We start from the raw sequence: 18,984 nt of genomic DNA, 5'->3' as shown, positions 1-18,984 counted from the left end.
CCCCGGATTCCCCCCCAGCTCGGCCGCGCAGGTCGACGACAGGCTCGATGGAGGAGGAAAGAGGCGGAGGATGAGGAAGAGGAGAGGCTCAGACGGTCAAGGTTTCATTCATTCAAGAGGGGGGAAAGAGCAGCCGGAGGGCGGCACGGGAGGGCGCAGACGGCGGGGGATGCTTTAGGTGAAGCCCCGCTCACCTCCATGGAGAGTCATTGATAAGAGCTCGGCCGTCGTGAACGCGGAAATACACGGAAGATTAACGGGTCATGTGATGCATCCATGGACGCACACTGCAAGAAAAAAAACACAACCAGGCTGTGGGTGGGATCCATGCTTTCATTTCATCTGCTGTGTGCTGCTAAATGATTTCTGCAAGCATTAAAAAAAAACACATGCACACAATAAAAATGTAAATATACATAAAACACACGCTGATCTGTTGTTTCTCTCTGTGTAGCAGCTTAAATTCCCAACAAAATGTCATAAATCAGCTGCAAACAAAGAAGCTGTGCACGATTCCTTTATAAAATCACCTTTATTTTAACAAGTTAACCTGATATATTTAATAAAATGGCCTAAACTGTGGTGTTTACAGCGAACACAGTAAAGGCTCAATATGCTGAGCTGTTTGTGAGACTGATATTTCTTACAGTGCACAGTGAGCAGCTTAAAGTGGTTGCCAGCAGGTTAAAGGTACTCTCTAATCACTCCTACAGCCGCCACAGGCAACAGAAGCCCCACAGAAATCTGAATTAAAAGCCATGTAAAGGTCTTTATATATATTCATAGGTGTCTTGGTGGCTTCCCTCATGAGTCTCTTTCTGACCTTAACCCTCTACATAGCCCTTTCACATACTTGATTTTGAAATTTTTGCCTTTTAGTGCTTTTCAGCGATGAATCATGGTCGATTTAATTTGTCTTTTTTTGGAAAGATGTGTCATCCCAAAGTGAAAACAGACTTCTACAAAGCAATGCCAATTCATCGAACACATAAAATGTAAAATCAGTGATTACAGGAGTGTTTTTTATCCGCTTTAAAGTGACTCACCTAAATCAACACAAGGTGCAGCCAGTTGGTGCCAGAGGTCACACGCTTATTGAAATAAAGATCATCTGAGTGCAGCAAACGTGTGTCAGAGATTGTAAAGACATCTGGGAGGTCCAGTCATGGTGAATCAGCACTCACAGTTATAACTACACCGTGGAGACAAAGGAACACCCATGACTCCTCTGAAGGAACTACAAGCTTCAGAGAAACCGCTCATACAAGTGTTGCTTCTTCTTCACCAGGCAAACCAGGAAAACCACTGCTGAAAAAAGCTCACGTTGAATCTGGACTAGAGTTTGTCAGAAGGCATGTGGGAGACTCTGAAGTCAACTGGAAGAAGGTTCTTTGGTCTGATGGAGCTTTTTGGCCGTCAAACTAGACCCTATAGTTGGCCAAGCACTGCACATTATCACAAACATGCCGCCCCTAACATGAAGCATGGTGGTGGCAGCATCATGATGTGGGGATGCTACAGGTCCTGGAGTAAGAACTGGAAAAGAACCAAAATTATTATTTCATATTTGATAATAGTTTAGTTGAAGGTTGGAATGGTAATATTGAAAACTGATAGTTTCATTGTGGTTTGGAAGAATGCATTTAGTAAATGCGTGACTTGTTGCTGATAGGTTTGAGAGCAGTTTGATTTGTGCTTCCAATTAAATAACGTTGCGTCGCTGTGACGTAGTGGATGAGGCTCATTGTTCAGATTGAAGCCAGAGACGTGGGAAGCAACATAGTTTTTTTGACCGTGTGAGTATGTGTAATTTTTGATCCTTTTTTCTTTTTATTAAACTATTTACAAGGAAGAACTCGTCTCACTCGCGTTTCAAATATGAGTTGCTAGACTGGCTTCGGAGCGTGGTACAAAGAAGAACGGAACAGAGTGCCGCTACAAGAGCTGTTTCCTTAAGATCCCCCCATGCAACCTGACAGAACTTGAGCAGTTTGCAAAGAAGAGTGGGTTTAAGTGTCCAGATGGGCAAGTCTGAGTGACCCCTGTCCCCACAGGCCAATTAGGTGAGTCCCTTTTACAGCTACTAAATCTATAGTTTATACCAACACACATGACATGAGCTCTCCTTCCCCACTTTTTTGTTTTTTTTTCCCGCCAGCCTTTCAAGTTCTACTCACTGCTGCAATATCACTATGTCAAAATGTAAGACAGGGTAGAATCAAGTGATCACGTGCTACTTTATGATTCATTTCCATCATCCACGTTACAGGATGGCTTTCTCTAAAACACAGTTCCTTATTTGTTGAGTTGTCACACTTCAATGTGACTGAACACCAACTCTCCTGCAACTCCATGAGCCGTGTTTGAGATGTCAAACTTCCTAAATGAAAATATTCGTGACATCAGTTCCACCTCATGAGTCGACTGACTTGCGACATAGCAGGATTATGTCAGGAATGATGTTGAGAAATGTGTTTGCAGCTTGACTTTTTAAAAGTCCAGAAACATTTGGCAGAGCCTAGAGAGCTCTGAGGGCGTCTCCTGAAGCCCACCCAGCAGAACAGCTCACCAGCAGCATGGCGTTAAAAACTAAAAGGTCTCCTCTCCTTTTTGCGATGTTGCAGGATGATGCCAATTAGACTAATCTTTTAGGACAGGATAGGGGCTGACGAAGTTCTCAAAACATAGACCGCGTGCAGATGAAACGCACGTACAGTTCTCCTGTAGATACTCAACAAGGAAAGAAGGACCGAAGAAAGACTGAAGAGGACGATCACTGGTAAGAAAAATAACTTTAACACTTTTTCCTTCTTCTTCTTGAAATCATGTTTGATGGCTGAGGGTATAATGTCTTACGCAACAACGATGTTTTCTAGATCTTTGCTTCAGCTGCTTAAGTTTGAGATCAAAACCTACTGATTAAGAAGAACTTTTACAACTTTAGACATGTTGGAAAATGCCACACTGTAAAAACAAACAAACAAAAAAGCAACACCGATAAACAAACAACAAAAAAAAGTAATGTTTTAAAAGAAATTTCCCTCTATAATTTACAGTTTTGCTCTTGAAAATGTCAGGAGGATTACAAAAACAGACGATGAATTTACACGTCTAATGTAAACTAACATTAAAAACCTTCAAATAACCATTCAATCAGATTTTGGTAAAGAAAAAAAAAGTTTTTTAAAAATAAAAAAAAGCTAAAATACATTTACAAATGTTTTAGAACGTTATTTATTTGATGAAACAGTGACATTTAAGTGGAATACTGCAGATTAGATACAGTCTAGCTATCCTTATTATTATATATTTTCAGTAATTTCATAGTAGTCACTGTAAATATTCTTAAATAAACATTAAAAAGCAAAAAAACAAAAAACAAAAGCCCATAAACCTCCATACAATCCTGTGAAATTAAATCTAGATATAAACTGTAATTATGAAAAATTACTACATTTTTACCAGATGCTTATTTCCCCCTGATGTTGCAGTTTTACTTACATTTAAAAAAAAAATGCACATTTTACATTTTATGCTTCTAGTTTTATTATATTTTTAGGACATATTTTTCAACTTGTGTTTATATATTTTTAGTACCGTTTGTATTTCTAAGACTTTGAATGGGAGCTATTGCAACATAAGTAGTTTCCCCTCGGGGATCAATAAAGTATTTCTGATTCAGATTTTATAGTGCAAAGGAGGAATCCCGTATTAATGACTCACAATAAAAACTGGCTATAAATGAGAGCTCTGTGAGCTTTTTTTATAATGAATCACCAGCAGTTATGACAGGAAAAGTGAACCGTTGTTCCTAATACAAACCCACAACTAACTATTAATGGCCTTCTAACCCATATAGCGTCATTATTATCTTACAGAAAGCTGCAGTCTTTAACTTGAGAAGTGTGGAGAAAAAAAAAAGCTGTATTGTAATGCACCTTAACCCCAGCAGATAGAGCCATTACACTGGAGTGGATGGAGGAGTTTAAGCAACAATACTGACCATCCAATACGCTCACCTGTAAAAGAGTAACAAGACCCTTGAGGAAGCGCTAAAACAAACAGGTTTAAAATCATCGATCTTCCTTCAGGTCTAGTTCAGGTCAATGTTTTATCTCAATAACATTTTCAACGAGGAAGTTCAAAGAAACCGAGCTTCGTGCCAAATATGCAAAACCAGTCAGCTGCCTGTTGTTTGATTCCGTATTTAAGCCTGCCTGACTAAGGGAGTCTATTTGCATCAAAAAGTGATTTGACTTTGACCAGGCACGTGTGTGTGTGTGTGTCTGCTGTGGGTTCAGTACAACATATCTGAATAAGCTATTATTAGACACTCGTGTAACTGGATGACAGCGTCTGCCAGTGTTTTTTCTGAAGGTGTATCCTTTTAAAAGAAACTCTTACAACTGTGTTTACACAGCGAACAGATAGCATCTATTCCTTAGGCCGTGACCATCATGAGTCACGGCACTCACCTTGGAATGAAACCATACGCGGTACTAATCAGCTGTCTCAATTGAGTTTACGACATTGCGCACTGTTGTTGTTGCACAACAGCATTTCAAAGAAGCGCAGAGCCTGACAGTAAACGCACCTGAAAGTGAAGCTCTTGCAGTCGCCGTACACACGTTTAGTACCTGGATTGACCCAAATTTCATTATGCAGTGTTTTCCTGCAATCAAAACCTTCAAGGGGATTAGCATAGAGGTGCATTTCCTTTATCATGTCTCCTTCCTAGAATTGGAGTTGCAGGAAGTTCCGATTTTCTTCTCGTTATCCTGGGGTGACTCCTCTCTGAAACAGAATGTTCATGCTCCTGGCCGTACAAGCTGTTTGTTGGAAGCTCAGTAGGATGTAGAAAATTAGTGTGTCTAGGGGGATGGTTTGAGAATGCAAGGCATGCCCGAGGAGTTTGTCAGAATTAGCGGGAAATGTATGTTTTGTAATATGAAGAGTGTTGGGTAACATGACAGAGCAAGACAACAAGAGGATGTCAAAAATCCCATATATGTAATAAATATAAGGGACTAATACATAAAACATGATCAGGTTGTTAAAATGTATTACCAAAATTAAATTGTTTCAGCTAAAATCTATAGTTTTTTTTTAGAATAGAATGCCTTTATTGTCACTATACACATGTACAATGAGATTAAGAGCAGCTCCTTCAGTGCAACATAGAATAAAGAACAAAATAAAGAGCAAAGAAATAAAAAAAATAGAAGAGATTTAAATATAAAATAAGATAAGTTATATATACAGTATACAGTATGAGTCTCCAACCATCTTCTAGGAGTGAATGTTGGCTTTACATATGCCATGCCATCAGAAACATGCAAATGTCGCATCTACTAGATATTATAAACAGGGAACTGTATTCTAAGACCACATAAACCCAAAAATGCGGCAGTGTTAGTGTTTTGTTTGCAGGTTGTTTCCACTGTCGCCAAGTGGCCCCAAAATCAGGAACTGTGAGTGTAAATACCATAAAGGACAGCGACCTTCTAGTTAACTTCAGCACCGCAGGATTTTGCCCATGTAAGGGAATGCAGTGAAAGACCAAGGGGAAGTTGAATTCAGGCTATCAGGAAACTAAATGTTAGTGGTCACTGTTATGACTAATGGATAATTCAGGTGATCCAACCGAAAGCTACCAAACATGATCTTTTAATGCACCCAAAGTGCTTTTATTCTTTTCTTTCGGTAGCTTTTCTTAATCTCAACATTCTATTGTGTTTGAGGCTGAACAGGTGAGCGCGGTATAAAGACTGCGATGCTCGTATTAAGCTTCAGTCCACTCAGTTGTCTCTGACTGGGCTGGATTAAACTGCAGGATGACTGCATTTACAACAACGGGTTAGATGTGCACAGGTATATTGTTATTCTCTGACATTGAATTTCACAATAAAAAGTGTGTGTATTTGACGCCTGGGATTCTGTAATATTTCAGATTTAATTGCGTCAAAAGTCAAATAGTATGTCATAAGTGGCGTATTCAACTGAAAGATATTGAAGAAAAGAGGATGTCCATTATTGGAACATCACATTTCAACCTTATTGGAAGTGCTACAGTGGAAAAGCCCTCATGATTTTGCTCCGCCTCCCAAAAAAGAAATATCTGAATCCAGTGTTTCAGCAGCAGTCATTCACTGTGTGTGCTCACTGCAAAGCACACAGAGGGATACCATCACCCTGAGTAAACACAGACAAGCCTCCTCGCCATCCGGCTGCCTGTCAGACTCTCTGCTGAACCTCATCTGACCCTGCCAAGTCAGCCCAGCCAGGACAAGAAGGAGGAAAAGACAAGGAGTAAAAGGAAGAAGAAGAAGAAGACAGTACCTGGAGAAGCAGAGTAGCAGAAGAAGAAGTTGGCTGGTAAAAATGATCCTGCTGGTGTTCCTGCTGATGTCTCACTGCTGCTGGGGTCTAGCTGCAGCAGAAAGCAACTCACAACTAGAGAGGATTGACAGATGCCAGACAAGGTGTTCTCAGGTAAACCTACATCATCAGCAGCACTCATATCACTGAGCTACTCACTGTGGCAATGTCCTGTCTGTTATTAACACATGCTGCTTTTTTGTTTGTTCTGCTGCTAATATTGCATGACTCTTACAGCAAAAGTACTTATACTGCTGATATCATTTTATTGTCTCCAGTGATATCCAGTGATATCTGTGATATCTCTACAGCTACGACTGCAGCACCACCTGCACACTGACAGATACTGAAAGTTCCAGTTTCAGTATTTGTTTCTATATGGTTTTAATGAGTTTGGATTTCCGTGAAGGCTTGAGTCCACTTCAGTTGAGATTAAAGGCTCTCAAATAATAACTGTAAAGCCAGTTTCTGACCCATCAATTGAGTCAATTTAAATTTAGACATTTTTTTCAGGACACATCTTGCAAAGAATTTTCTTATTTTGAAAAGCTGGTGTGTAGACTTTTTTTTATTTTATTTTATTTTATTTTTTTACACATATGTACAATAAAAAGAAACTGTAGTATTACCATTTAATCATTGACTGGAATCTAAGGAGGAAACAGTTTCAAATCTTTCTGGGTGGAGTAAGGACAAGGAACACTGTGGCTAGTCTTTTGTCAGCAGGTTGAAAATAAATCTGAACTCATATTATTATAACTACACCTTTTATCTCTTTTGCAAGTTTCTACATGTATATGTGCGCCAAGTCACTAACCATTGTCTTGTTGTAGCAGCTGACCTCCAAATCCCCAAAATATCCTCCAGATATCTATTAACTATGAAGCTCAAACATGAGTTATGTTGACATTCATAATATCTATGAGGCAATGTGACTTACCTCATACACTGTCAAGCTGAGAATGATGCTTCTTAGAAAAGAGATATCAAATCACACAATGCAAGAACTGTGACTCATTCAGTGATACTGTTACATTCTCCATGTCAGAAAAGTGAGGCCATACTCTGACACTGTTAGTTATCACTTGGTGCAAGAATAACAAACACATGAATATCCGGAATATTTTTTCGCAGGGTGTATTTTCTGGCCCCTGAATAAACTACAGAGCATCTTGTGATGGCATCGCACAAAACGTGATACCTGCTAACATGTTGATGTTCCGACTCAGTGGCAATCTCCACCGCTGAAAAATGAAGTGAACGCGGAACTGCTGAAAACTGCAGTTCCTGGAATGGCCACTAGAGGCTGGCTCTTTCCCCTGTTGAGCCCCATGTTAAAATACTCAACTTCACAGCAGATATAAAAATGTTTACAGCTTTGTAGAGAAAACAGCTTTGGTCTCAACAACTAAATTTACCACTAAAGACAACTGCACAGGTGGTGGATTTTTACATAACTCACCTGTTTAAGCTGTATTAAGGCTCAAAGTTATGCATTATTATGGAGGTGGCTATTTTGGATCGCAGGGGGGTGCTGCTCCACTCACACCTGCTCATTTTTTTGTTAGCCACGAGTAAGGAGGAGTCAGGTGCTGCCAAGATGGCAAAAGCCAGAACCAACATACTGAGCTTCAAAACCAATGTTCAAGAAACCAATCAGCAGCATCAAGTAGGGTTTATCCATCTCTAAAACCAGTCTACGGTTGTGACCCATGAGTGCTGAGTAGTCACTGCAGTTTTACATGAGTTCCTGAGTCGGACCACGTTCATCTTGGGACTTGGCCTTCATTGTGACGTCAGCTGCACACCTTTGTGACCTAGCACAATTGTAATGTTGTCGTGTTGACAAAATTCTACAATTTCATTTAGCAGACGCTTTTATCCAAAGCAGCGTACATCTAAGAGCAGATCCAACACAAGTAAGGATCTAGTCAGGAGAAAACAATCCAGATGAGTGCCATAGAACAAGTTCCAGTGTGATAGGGCGTTGATGCCAATAGCAGGGTGTGTGGGAGGTAATAGGAATTTTTGTGTCCACAAACACATAGGTAGTTTTAGAAATGGGTGCCAAAGTGCTCAACATCGCCTTTGTGTTAGCAGGTTGTCCACTAATCACAAGGTTGGCGGTTTGAACCTTGGCCATTCAACTACCCCTACGTTGCTCCCGGTGGCAGGAGAGCACCTTGCACTGTAGCTCTGCCACCATTAGCATGTCTGTGAACATTTAAATGAGAAACAAAGTGTTTTGTCAAATCTAGCTAAGGTGCAATAAAAGTGCCAATCATTTACCATCCCAGGACCAAATTTTGCCATGACGACACACACCCGTGCACTCAGTGACTCACAAGGAAGAAAAAAATTCCAGCTGCCACAGCTGGTAACAGGTATGCAGTTGAAGAAGTTTTGGATGTGAGCCGAATCAAATTATATCTAATGAAGTGATGCACAGTTTGGCGTGATTGGCATCTCTGTGTGCCATTTCACCTCCTGTTCATTTGCCACAGACAACTGTGTTGCAGTTGTAGATTTGGAGAGCCCAAGTGAAGCAACTGATTACAAAATATCATCACACCATAGCATGACTAGATTTATCTACTCATGGTAGATAAGAAAAATAGGCTGGATTTGGTTGAAGGAGCAATGAGGATGTAAAAAGCTCACTGTTTGGGAATTCCCTGTCCCGCAGAGCCACCACCCTTTGTTAAGAATGACCTCTTCGATGAAAGTCCTACTTGAAATCTGCAGAAGAGCATTTCATTTTAACGCCTCTTTTTTCCCCGTCTCTCCTTGCAGGGACTTCACTGCAAGACCAAACCAGACTGTGAGTACTGATCCCACCTGCAGCCCATGTTTCTGCACAAGAGTTTCGTTCTGTTTTGCTTTTACGCTGCTGTAGACAATAGCTTTAGTGTTCCGAATTGCTTTCAATACAGGGTTGAAAAGTTATTTAAAAACCCTCATTAAGACCAAACTCAATTAAAACACGTAAATCATTGTAGAGGATAAAAGCGTGCCCCACCTATCATAAAGTATGAGAAGCTTTTAGAGCATAAACAATATGTAGTGAAAACAAAGGCCTGATATTTTATTCTACACCTGCCAAACAAAACACAGCAGACAGATAGGTGGCTGCCAGAATAATCCATTCAGCCACAGTCATTGTATAAAATGAAGCAGAAGAGATCAAAAATGGGATTTTGAAGAATAGAAATGCTGAAGCTGCGGTTGACAATGAGGGAGGAAACGTCTGTGTGTTTTGTTCTGTATGAAGAACAAAATGGACAAAAGCAGAGTTTAAACACCTCATTAGGACCACACGCTGAGCCTTTGTTTGGCATGTCGGCCTTTTTCTCGAGAAGGCACACACCCCACATTGTAACTGGCACAAAGCTCAACAACGTTTTTGCTACGTCACTGGGTGTATCACAGGAACATCACATCTCCAAAACAATCATCCCAGGCTCTGGAAGAATAACACTATTCCCGTCTTCTGTTCCATGTAGATTGGTTTCATCCGCCGTGCCAGAACCCTCCTGGAGGCCTCAACACCAGCTCTGTGCTCCACAACGTCAGCCTCTCCACAGTGATGAGGTGTGAAGGGAGGCAGAAGTGCTCGCTGCACCTCAGAATCAAAACGGCTTTACACCTTGCTGGTATGTAAACGTGGTGGATTAACATACAATTAACACGAGAGAGCTGTGGCTGATAGAAATGCTACAGTTACTGCAGTGCTGGAGGTACATAACCATCTGCACCACATTGTGTCTTCACCATGAATGAAAGTCAAATCTTCTATACAGCTTTTGACCAAACAAGTAAATGGAATGGAGCTAAAAAAGAAAAAACCTTTAAGCTTCCATCCAGTCAGTGCTTCTCCTACTGTGACCATTCAAACATCCACAGGTTGGATGAACAGCTACCACGTTAGCTTTTTGGAATCCAATAATACCCAATAATCAACAGACAAAAACTAGGAAGCATTTCTGAAGTTCCAGCTGAAATATGAATCCATCCAGATAGTTTGCTCAACCATGGACTTTATGGATGATACATGTCCTATAACCGATGTCTAAAGACAACATCTTGGTATACAAAAGTAGAACACGACATTTGACTAAAGACAATATTGTATGTAGAAACCAACAACGTAGGACTTTGGTGCTCCAGTAAAGGATATTCAGAGTGCAAAATGTCATTAATAATGCCTCACCAGGAGTTGGGTTGATATCAGTTCAACCTTTTTGCACTCCGAGGACCGATTGTTTTAGTTTAAGGGGGAGTTCGGCTGAATCAGAGTAGCAGAAAAACACACGCTTCCCAGTAACTCCCCAGTGTGTTTTTTTATGTCGTTATCTTTGCTGACCAAAGGGAGGATTTTGTTTTAGATCACCACATGGAGCTGTGCTTAGTCGGCAAATACACAGACTTGCTGTTTGTAAAAACTGCAGTGTCTCGTTTTCAGTTTAACACGTGTTCAACACAGATACAGGTGTGGTGCAGTTAGAACAGTTTGAAGGCAGCTTTCATGAAGTGGTGCAGAGTCAATAAAGTAGCCTGATGCAACAAGTTCTGCAAATAATCATGTTTTGAGGTGAGTTAAATGTCATGAATAGTAGTGAACTGATAGCTTGAAGGTTGATGGAATAATAGAGAAACTCTCTCTAGTTTGGTGGCTGCTGCAGGAGTAATGTCATATTCAGGTTTATATATTGCATGGTTATTGCTTCAAGGTTCGTCCCCAGCATCTTTGTTTTGCAGGATTAATGCACATTATCTACACCGAGGCTGCCCTTTGCACTTACAGAAGTTGTGACTGTACTGTTTTTTAACCTTGCCTTGATAAGGAAGTAGCAAATGCAGCTCTCTGGGTGTTGTCAAGCCAACATGGAGACTAGTCATGGTTACTAGTCATTATCTCTGATGACGCATTCAAAGGCATTTGCAGGTGAAGGAAGTTTCATTCACAAAACCTAACGCTGGCCATGACTAAACTTCTGCTTTTACACCCGTTGATATGTCAATAGACATTTCATGTTCCCGATTCTGCTGACAACACTCTGATAAGATTTGGGTGAAAATACAAGGTAGCTCCAAGTCAGTAGATTTCCTTACCGCCAGGGCTGGAATGGGGAAACCCCTTTGATCCTAAATGAGTCTGTAGTCCGATCAATAAACTCTCACCAGGGCAGTTCTTCCTGCCCAACACCCAAACTTATGTGTGTGTTATGCAAACAAACACACGCACACACAACAGAAGGGCATGAACAGTTTTTGAATGGTTAGCTGACAGATTAAAAGCTACTGTTTGAGAATTGTTCCCATGACGTACGGCTTCTGACGTTAAGACATTTTCTTTTCTTCTCCCACAGATTCCATACATGGTGTGTCTGTTTGCACCGTGGCCTCAGGGATGATGACAAACTGCCAAATTTTCAGCTTCACAAAAGCATCAAGAGCAAAGATGTCTGGACTGCAGGTAACTGTCAACAGCACTGGCATCACTGAGCACACTTTTAGACATTTGGTTAAAATTTAATTCAGAGTTTGACACAAGAGTGACTTTTCTGTTAAAGTAAACCCATATTAAAAACAAGAAAATGGACATAGGGGAGTTTTTTGTAACATCTGAAATGCTTTGTTTGTCTATCAGCTGAATGAGTTGGGTGAATAAGTGAGGTTTCCTTTTAGAAATGCACCTAAAAGTTGGCAATTATTTTGATTAGTGGTGCATTTCTTACACAACATGTACAACCTATGAAATAGAGCTAGCTTTATTTTAAGTTAATATTGGTCCAAGCATACACAACAGCTTCCATGATGGCATATTGGCAGACACATGACCGTTTTCTTTTCCTGAAGGTCGAAGTTGAGAACGACTGCACTGACATTTCTCCAAACCAACAAGTGCAAGTTACTGTGAAAACTGTACCAAGCTACTGTGGCTTAACCTGGACTGGCACCTACAAAGCTCCAGGTAATAATACACCCATGTACGCATGATTGTGCACGCATGCACATGAGTGTAGCTGGAGAATAACTAAAGTCAGTGAGTGGTGTTTTGTAACCCACCTCGTATTTCCTTGTGACGGATAGAAACAGTGATTCCCAGTTATGTAGGGATGAAAGTAAATGATTCACATGGACAAAAACCTAGTATATGGCATCTATGTAAAGGCCTGGTAGAGTTATGTCATGCCATTATGTCTCCACAGGATGCATCAGGGAGGATTTGAGAAGACACGTCCCAGATTGCATCAGTAAGCACATGTTTTAATTTTCAATATATATTTTTTTGCATTAACTAAGCAATGCATGGCTACGTCTAACATACATTTTTATGAGACATCAGTTCCCTTTTTCTTTTTTTTAATTCTATATGTCAACAAACAATTCGACCCCCTGAATTTTAAGCAGTTTCTGAACATTTTTGTTTTTGCTGTGGTCACATTTTGACTCACTGTAGACTCATTTTTCCCTGCAGTATAAAGTCCTGCACCTCTGTGGAAACAGTACAGTCATGCATAGAAAACTCAAGAGGGTCTCTGTGCGATATGACACAACTATAAGGGCCTCAGTCATAAATGAAGACAAAACAAAGTGTATTGACTATCGTCTGTGTGTAAACACTGCCTGCAGTCCAAATTTGGTTGCAGCTAAGTCACTAATGGCTTCATGGTTGCACTGACGATACAGGATTTTTTCTTTTTTACAGACTCCGCTTCAAGCTGAGGGTTTGTTTGGGTTTGTTTCTTGATGAAGTATTTGAGCTTAGACTTGGCTGTGGTTTCAGATGAAGATCTTGGCGAGCTTGGGCGTTCAGCTGTTTAATCGGAGGGGGATTTTTTCCTCAAATTATCTTGTCTGATTGTTTCCATTTGTCTCTTTCAGCTGGTAGACTGTCGTACAATGTCAACTCGGAGAGAAAAGAGCTGAGCGTCCAAGTGTCAGACATGCTTGACGATCAAGACTACCACGTCCGTCTGTGCCACAAGAATTTCATCTGCATTGGCACAGGAGCCAATACACTGGTTAGTCCCCTTATTTATTGGAAATGAGAATAAGAATGACTTTTTGTGTTGGATTTGTGAGAAACAGAGAAATGCAAAGGGACAACCAGATCTTGCACCATAGAACAGTGCCAGAAAAATCTAAATACACAACACACACATACATTATTTGCCTTGATGAGATATGGTTGCCGCTGTTTTGAGAAGTCTGGGTTGGTTGAATGTTCCTTAGCAGTGACAAGTTTGCTGAGTTGGAGACTCTGAACTGGTTGTTAGTTTGCACTTTTTAGTCTCCGATAAATTACTGATTATCCTAAAACAACCTTATTTAAAGTAGGGAAGCTTAAAGAGAAGCATCCCTTTTCAGTTTCAAGCAACGTGGCCAGTCATGCTACTGACGTGAAAGGGCCCTCCAAATGACTCATCAGGTCATTCACGTTGTAAGATCAAATCTACTCACTCAGTGACTCACCTATACTGACATCCAGGAATGTACAGAATCCTCTGTGTCATAGAAGAACTGTTCCCTTATGGATTCTCAGTTTGTAAAGTCTCACAGCTTGCTCATACCTGCAGAGACGTGGCTTATCAACCACACGACACAAGAATTTTCCTGGCAGATACATTAGGTCAAAGTAAAGATGGATAAATGTTTGTATTATTGCTCATGCTGCAGATAAAGAAGGAGCAACCCATAAAGAGCGTCATCCTCCCATACTCTCGACCTTTGCCCTGCCTCTGCATCGAGGTAAAGTTTCTGCTGACGCTCCTGGTTGTCAGCATCTGTTTCTGCTTGTAATCAGTTACGCAAAATGCCTTAAACTTCAGACACTCATTAATATATTCCCTACAGGGTTGGTCAGCAGTGATGGACGCCCCTAGAGTTCAGCTCTGCCCATTCAAAGACCGTGAGTCGCTCGATCGCGTTTAAAAGGATTTCATAGTGAAGACTGATAACATATCGTACCATTGCAAAAACACTATGAACTTATCTGTCTCCAGATGTGGAGGAACTTTGGTCTGGAATTACCTTTGACCCACTGGAGGAGACTCTGTTGTGGGAACCTTCTTGTCCGATCACTGCTGTGGCTGCATTGTGTCAGAAACGAGAGGACGGCGTCTGTTTGGATCTGCCTCAGTCCTCCCAGAATGTCAGCAGGGAGAAGGTATAAGCCTTTATAATGTGGAAGAAGTGAGCTGTTTTTAGCTTTCAATGCTTCTAGCTGCCGGTTGGGGTCACAAATCACTTGGAATGCAATACAGTGTAGGCCTGCCAGATCTACAACACAAAAAGGATGTTGCTTATGAGACATCGAGTTCAAAAACCAGACTGACTGGAGCCTGGTCACGTCTCACAGCTTAGTCACTACCCTTAAAATATTACCCACATTTGTAATAAGTGTCAGGAATTAATGGAAACTTTCTTGTGATTGATTGACGTAATTGTGCCTTGCGATATCAGCTGTTGGCACAATAAGCCAAGTATGAAATAAATCTGTCAACGTCTTCCTCCTGACTCGGCATTCTGTATACAAAGAGGAGGAACATGGCAACTACGGGAGTCTTTGAGACTTTGTGAGGCTCAACTTGCACAAATTGTCATGAAATCTAGATACAAAAGAGTCAGAATTACACTTTCTTTGGAAATGACTCAAGGTGAACATGAGTTCCACCTAAATGTCACATTACCTTGGTATTATAAGGTGTACCTGATCAGATGATGATGTAACAGTCACAATAGAGCAATGAGGAAACCTGATCAGCTGAAAATCCTTGGCCGATACCTTAAGCCCGGTGGCCAGTCACCTGAGAAGGGAATTCTGTGTTAATTTAAAAATAGCCGGTGACGCAGAGTCTTTGTTTTCTGAAAGCTGAATCAAAACGACCCAAAAAGCAATTTAACCCAGATAGCATGTGTAGTCTGTTTGAGCCAGACATCCACGTCAATGGTTACTTTTTGTGCACTGGTATGTAATTAACGATGGTTTTCTTTGTCAATGCTTTTCAGCTAACATTTACAAAAGTGGATCCACACCCTCAGCTGTGCGTGAAGGTAATGATCACTTTCCCATCTTTTGTCTTTTAGTTCCCTGTACAGAAACAATGGGACTAAAATAAATGTCAGGGTTTGACCAAGGCCACTGTTTTATATAGTACAGGTAACTCATCACTTACGGCACATGTGTTCTTCTTCCTTTTGTAACCTTGATTTACCTGTCCTTGTATCTGGTAACAGATGCTCCTCATTTCCTCCAGGCTAGAACTAAGCGTCAGTTCAAAAATACTAAGCTCAGTTGTCAGGGTATAGTTTGACATTTTGACACATGCCAAAATTAATAATAAAATCCTGTGCTTCCTGAGAGCTGAATAAGAATATTAATTCCAGTCTTTCATGTCTGTACATGAAGCTACTGCCAGAAGCCACCTAGCTTAGCTTAGCAGCTAGCCTAGATTAGAGTAACAGGAATGGAAGTGTATAATAGGTCACATTGTGATTTTATCTGTGTCTGTGTGTCAGACTCTTTCCTGAAACCAGCAACATCCTCGAGTTTGTGCTGCTTTCGTAAAGGCCCTAGTTATGCTGGTCGACGGATTTAGTGTCGCTGGAGCAAAGCCAGGCCAATACTAGCTACTGCCAGCTGCCAGTTAGCCTAGTTTACTGGGCTAACGATTTCTAGCTCACTTGTGAGCTAAACAACCTGGTGCTAGTTTCCCGCTTTGTATCGGCACTATCACTTAAATGTCATATGATTCAAAATGGTGTCATGTCTCAGCGTTTTCATTACTTCTATGTAAAAGGGCCCTTGTGTAGAAATAAAATATAACAGCTTAGATTTACTATATCACCAATACAGGCCCAACAGTAGGAGTTTAATGGAGCAGAAGTTAGTGCAACTTTTGTTACAGAGATCAACATCTTTCACCCTTATTGTTGATGACAGACTCAATGGTTCTTGGCATGGAGGGTACCAGATTTCTGAAGAATTGTCCTGCCACATTTAGAGGCATGTTTTTTTTTTCAGTTGCTCTTTGCCTCCCTCTTTAAAATGCCCCCTGGGGAAGCGTTCTTTTGGATTCAAGTCAGACGGCATACTTGGCGCGGTCATAGGTTTCACGTATTGGCAGTGTCTTTTGGATCGCTATCATGCTCGAATAGTCGTGTTTTACCAAGCTTCTGAGTATGACTCATCTTGTCAGCTCATATTTTGGTACCATATCCACAGACATTCAGGATGCCATCTACAAACATTATCCCACCTTTTGTTCTCATGCGGACCCACGTTCATGCCGAACTCACAGGACTAATCTGAAGCCATAAAATGTATCTTGGTCTCATCTGAAAAAAAGAATGTGCCCCCAGTATTCATCAGGCTTCCTTTCATGTTATTTGGGAAAGTTTAATCTTAGAGTATTGTTCCGAACAAGGTTGTTTTTGTTTCATGGATGCCTTTCGCAGAGCTTGGTGGTAGACATTGCTCTTTCCACCGTCTGAGCTCTCACCGAATTGCCAAATTCCCACTGATAAGTCCTGTGCCAAGTCGGAAAGTAGTGCACAACGTCATTTTAATAGGAAGGCAACTGCAGCACTGATTAGCGGTACTGTGGCTTGTTCTTTACCTCCTAATTACTGCTGCCACTGTGACCTTTCTGCATCCTTTCCCGTAATCCTGAAGTCTCACAATCAGATTATTTTAGTTTCTCTGGCAAGCGTTTGTCTGTCTGCATGTCTGCATCATCGCTCCACATGAAAAACACAGTCCATTGGTTCAAAACTGGGAAAGTTCTGGTTTTCATAGTCCATTTTGTAGCCATATTCAATCTGGCTACATAAGTGTACTCAGTTTTGTTTCAATGACAACAAGTTCGCCAATTCATTGTCACTTTTGCTGCATTAAGTTTCTTCTTTGGTGCCTGTATTTTCAATATAGTCTTTCTAAAGTGTTTCTTTTTTTGTTGTTGTTTTTGAGACAAAATACTCAACTTGTCAACTCGGATATAATGCAAGTGTTCAGGGTTTCCTTTAATGTGACACCCATTGGTTTATCTTCTTCTTTTTATTTCCACTTCTGAGCGTTGCCACATGTTAATTAAAGTAACGCTAAAAACCAAACAAAACAGGAAACTTTGTTCAATACTTGTGTATTCTTGCTAATTTCAGCCGTTAACTGGGAACCTAAACACAAAGCAGAAGTATTGTAATCTACAGTTTTACGCAGTGGTAAAGGTCACGTAGGTTACGTCCTTATTGGGCTTCCTGATGAGCATTGTCACCTTTTTCTTAGAATCAGCTGGTATTGTTTTATATAACTGCTGGATTAGGAGCCCTTATATAATTGTAATGTCTTCCTCAGTTTACTGCCGGCTCTGATTCCTGGACCAAGTGCCCTTTTGCTGATGGGAGATTTCAAGGTACCACATATCCTCATACGTCATTTTACATCCGTGTTTGTTACAGACTTTACAGACCTTACGTAATGTTGTTTAATGCATCACCTGTGATACCTGTACAATGATTTCCAGCATGGGAGGTGACTGAGACGAGACAACATGGGCACGAAGAAGTGAAGATGTCATCGCAGATTACTGCCACGTTTTCTGTGGGTCTGTGTGTGAAGTCTGCAGGTTCATCTGATTGTCCCGTCACTAAAACGCACACTGTGCACGTGGTAAGTGTCACGCACCTGCCACTATAATAGTTGTGAATCACTGGCAGCACGGGAGATTCCAAAAGATAATCCCTCACTTGGTGTTGATCTAAGTTTAGATGTGCAACGTAACTTTAAAGCTGCATATATACGATGACCTCAGGCCCTGCATGTTTACACCAGTGAGCTTCTTCTAATACACGGGTGGGCAATCCTGATCCTCGAGGGCCACATGTTTCCCTCTTCCAACACACCTGATTCACATGATCAGGATCGTTATCAGGCTTCTGCAGAGCTCGATGATGAGCTGATCATTTGAATCAGGTGTGTTGGAAGAGGGGAAACATCTAAAACATGCAGGACTGTGACCCTCGAGGACCAGGATCGCCCACCCCTGTTCTAATGGATCACTGTTTGCTGTCTGTTTCCTTTTTTCCAGGAAGCGATTTTCTCCAAGGTGTTGAAACATTAACCTAGTTTTTCTTATCTACAGTGCAATAAGGTTGCAAATTACCCCTTAAAATTATGAATTATAGCAATAACAAGGTGTCTGCCAACACATCAATCAGATAAAATGTGCAACAACATGTTTTTAGATATCTCAGTTATATGCACTCTTATTATCAGGCAGTCATCCATCTCCTGTGCTGGCTCTGACACGGTTGGTAGCAGGAATCGCTACGACTTCCAACTTACCTGCAGGACAAGATGTTAAGAACATAAGAACAAAAACAACGTATGTTTTTTTTTCTCAGGAGAAACACAAAGCAGTTGACCTGGAGCTGGCGGGGGAACTGTGCGGCTCTTGCCTCCAGGTATGTTTGCAGATCATTTGAGGTAACTGCGTGTTATTGTACATTTACGGTGCCTATAAAAAGTGTTAAGCCCGCCTCGGAAGTTTTCCCCTTTTATTGCCTTTCAACCCTGAATCAAGGTCAATTAAATCAGACTTT

General features: G+C 41.0%; 1 protein-coding gene across 2 annotated transcripts in view; it reads left to right on the top strand.

Annotated features, from left to right (window-relative positions):
- Positions 1–2,539: 2,539 nt before the first annotated feature.
- Positions 2,540–18,984, top strand: part of il17rel (interleukin 17 receptor E-like) — a 20,318-nt gene continuing 3,873 nt past the window's right edge. Inside the window, exons 1-15 of one of the 2 annotated variants that reach the window (XM_008281837.1) lie at positions 2,540–2,779; positions 6,171–6,492; positions 9,172–9,199; positions 9,882–10,031; positions 11,748–11,854; positions 12,238–12,352; positions 12,591–12,635; positions 13,267–13,406; positions 14,062–14,133; positions 14,239–14,293; positions 14,388–14,551; positions 15,394–15,438; positions 17,738–17,795; positions 17,907–18,052; positions 18,787–18,846. In XM_008281837.1, coding sequence (XP_008280059.1) covers positions 6,382–6,492; positions 9,172–9,199; positions 9,882–10,031; positions 11,748–11,854; positions 12,238–12,352; positions 12,591–12,635; positions 13,267–13,406; positions 14,062–14,133; positions 14,239–14,293; positions 14,388–14,551; positions 15,394–15,438; positions 17,738–17,795; positions 17,907–18,052; positions 18,787–18,846 — 1,296 coding nt within the window. In that variant the 5' untranslated portion in view covers positions 2,540–2,779; positions 6,171–6,381. Of the gene's footprint in view, positions 2,780–6,006; positions 6,493–9,171; positions 9,200–9,881; positions 10,032–11,747; positions 11,855–12,237; positions 12,353–12,590; positions 12,636–13,266; positions 13,407–14,061; positions 14,134–14,238; positions 14,294–14,387; positions 14,552–15,393; positions 15,439–17,737; positions 17,796–17,906; positions 18,053–18,786; positions 18,847–18,984 lie in introns of those variants that run through there. The other variant, XM_008281836.1, reaches the window with a different exon arrangement.

Source organism: Stegastes partitus, unplaced genomic scaffold (assembly GCF_000690725.1).
Source record: "Stegastes partitus isolate 25-593 unplaced genomic scaffold, Stegastes_partitus-1.0.2 Scaffold247, whole genome shotgun sequence".
Lineage (NCBI taxonomy): Eukaryota > Metazoa > Chordata > Actinopteri > Pomacentridae > Stegastes > Stegastes partitus.
This window is presented reverse-complemented; position numbering and strand designations above follow the sequence as displayed.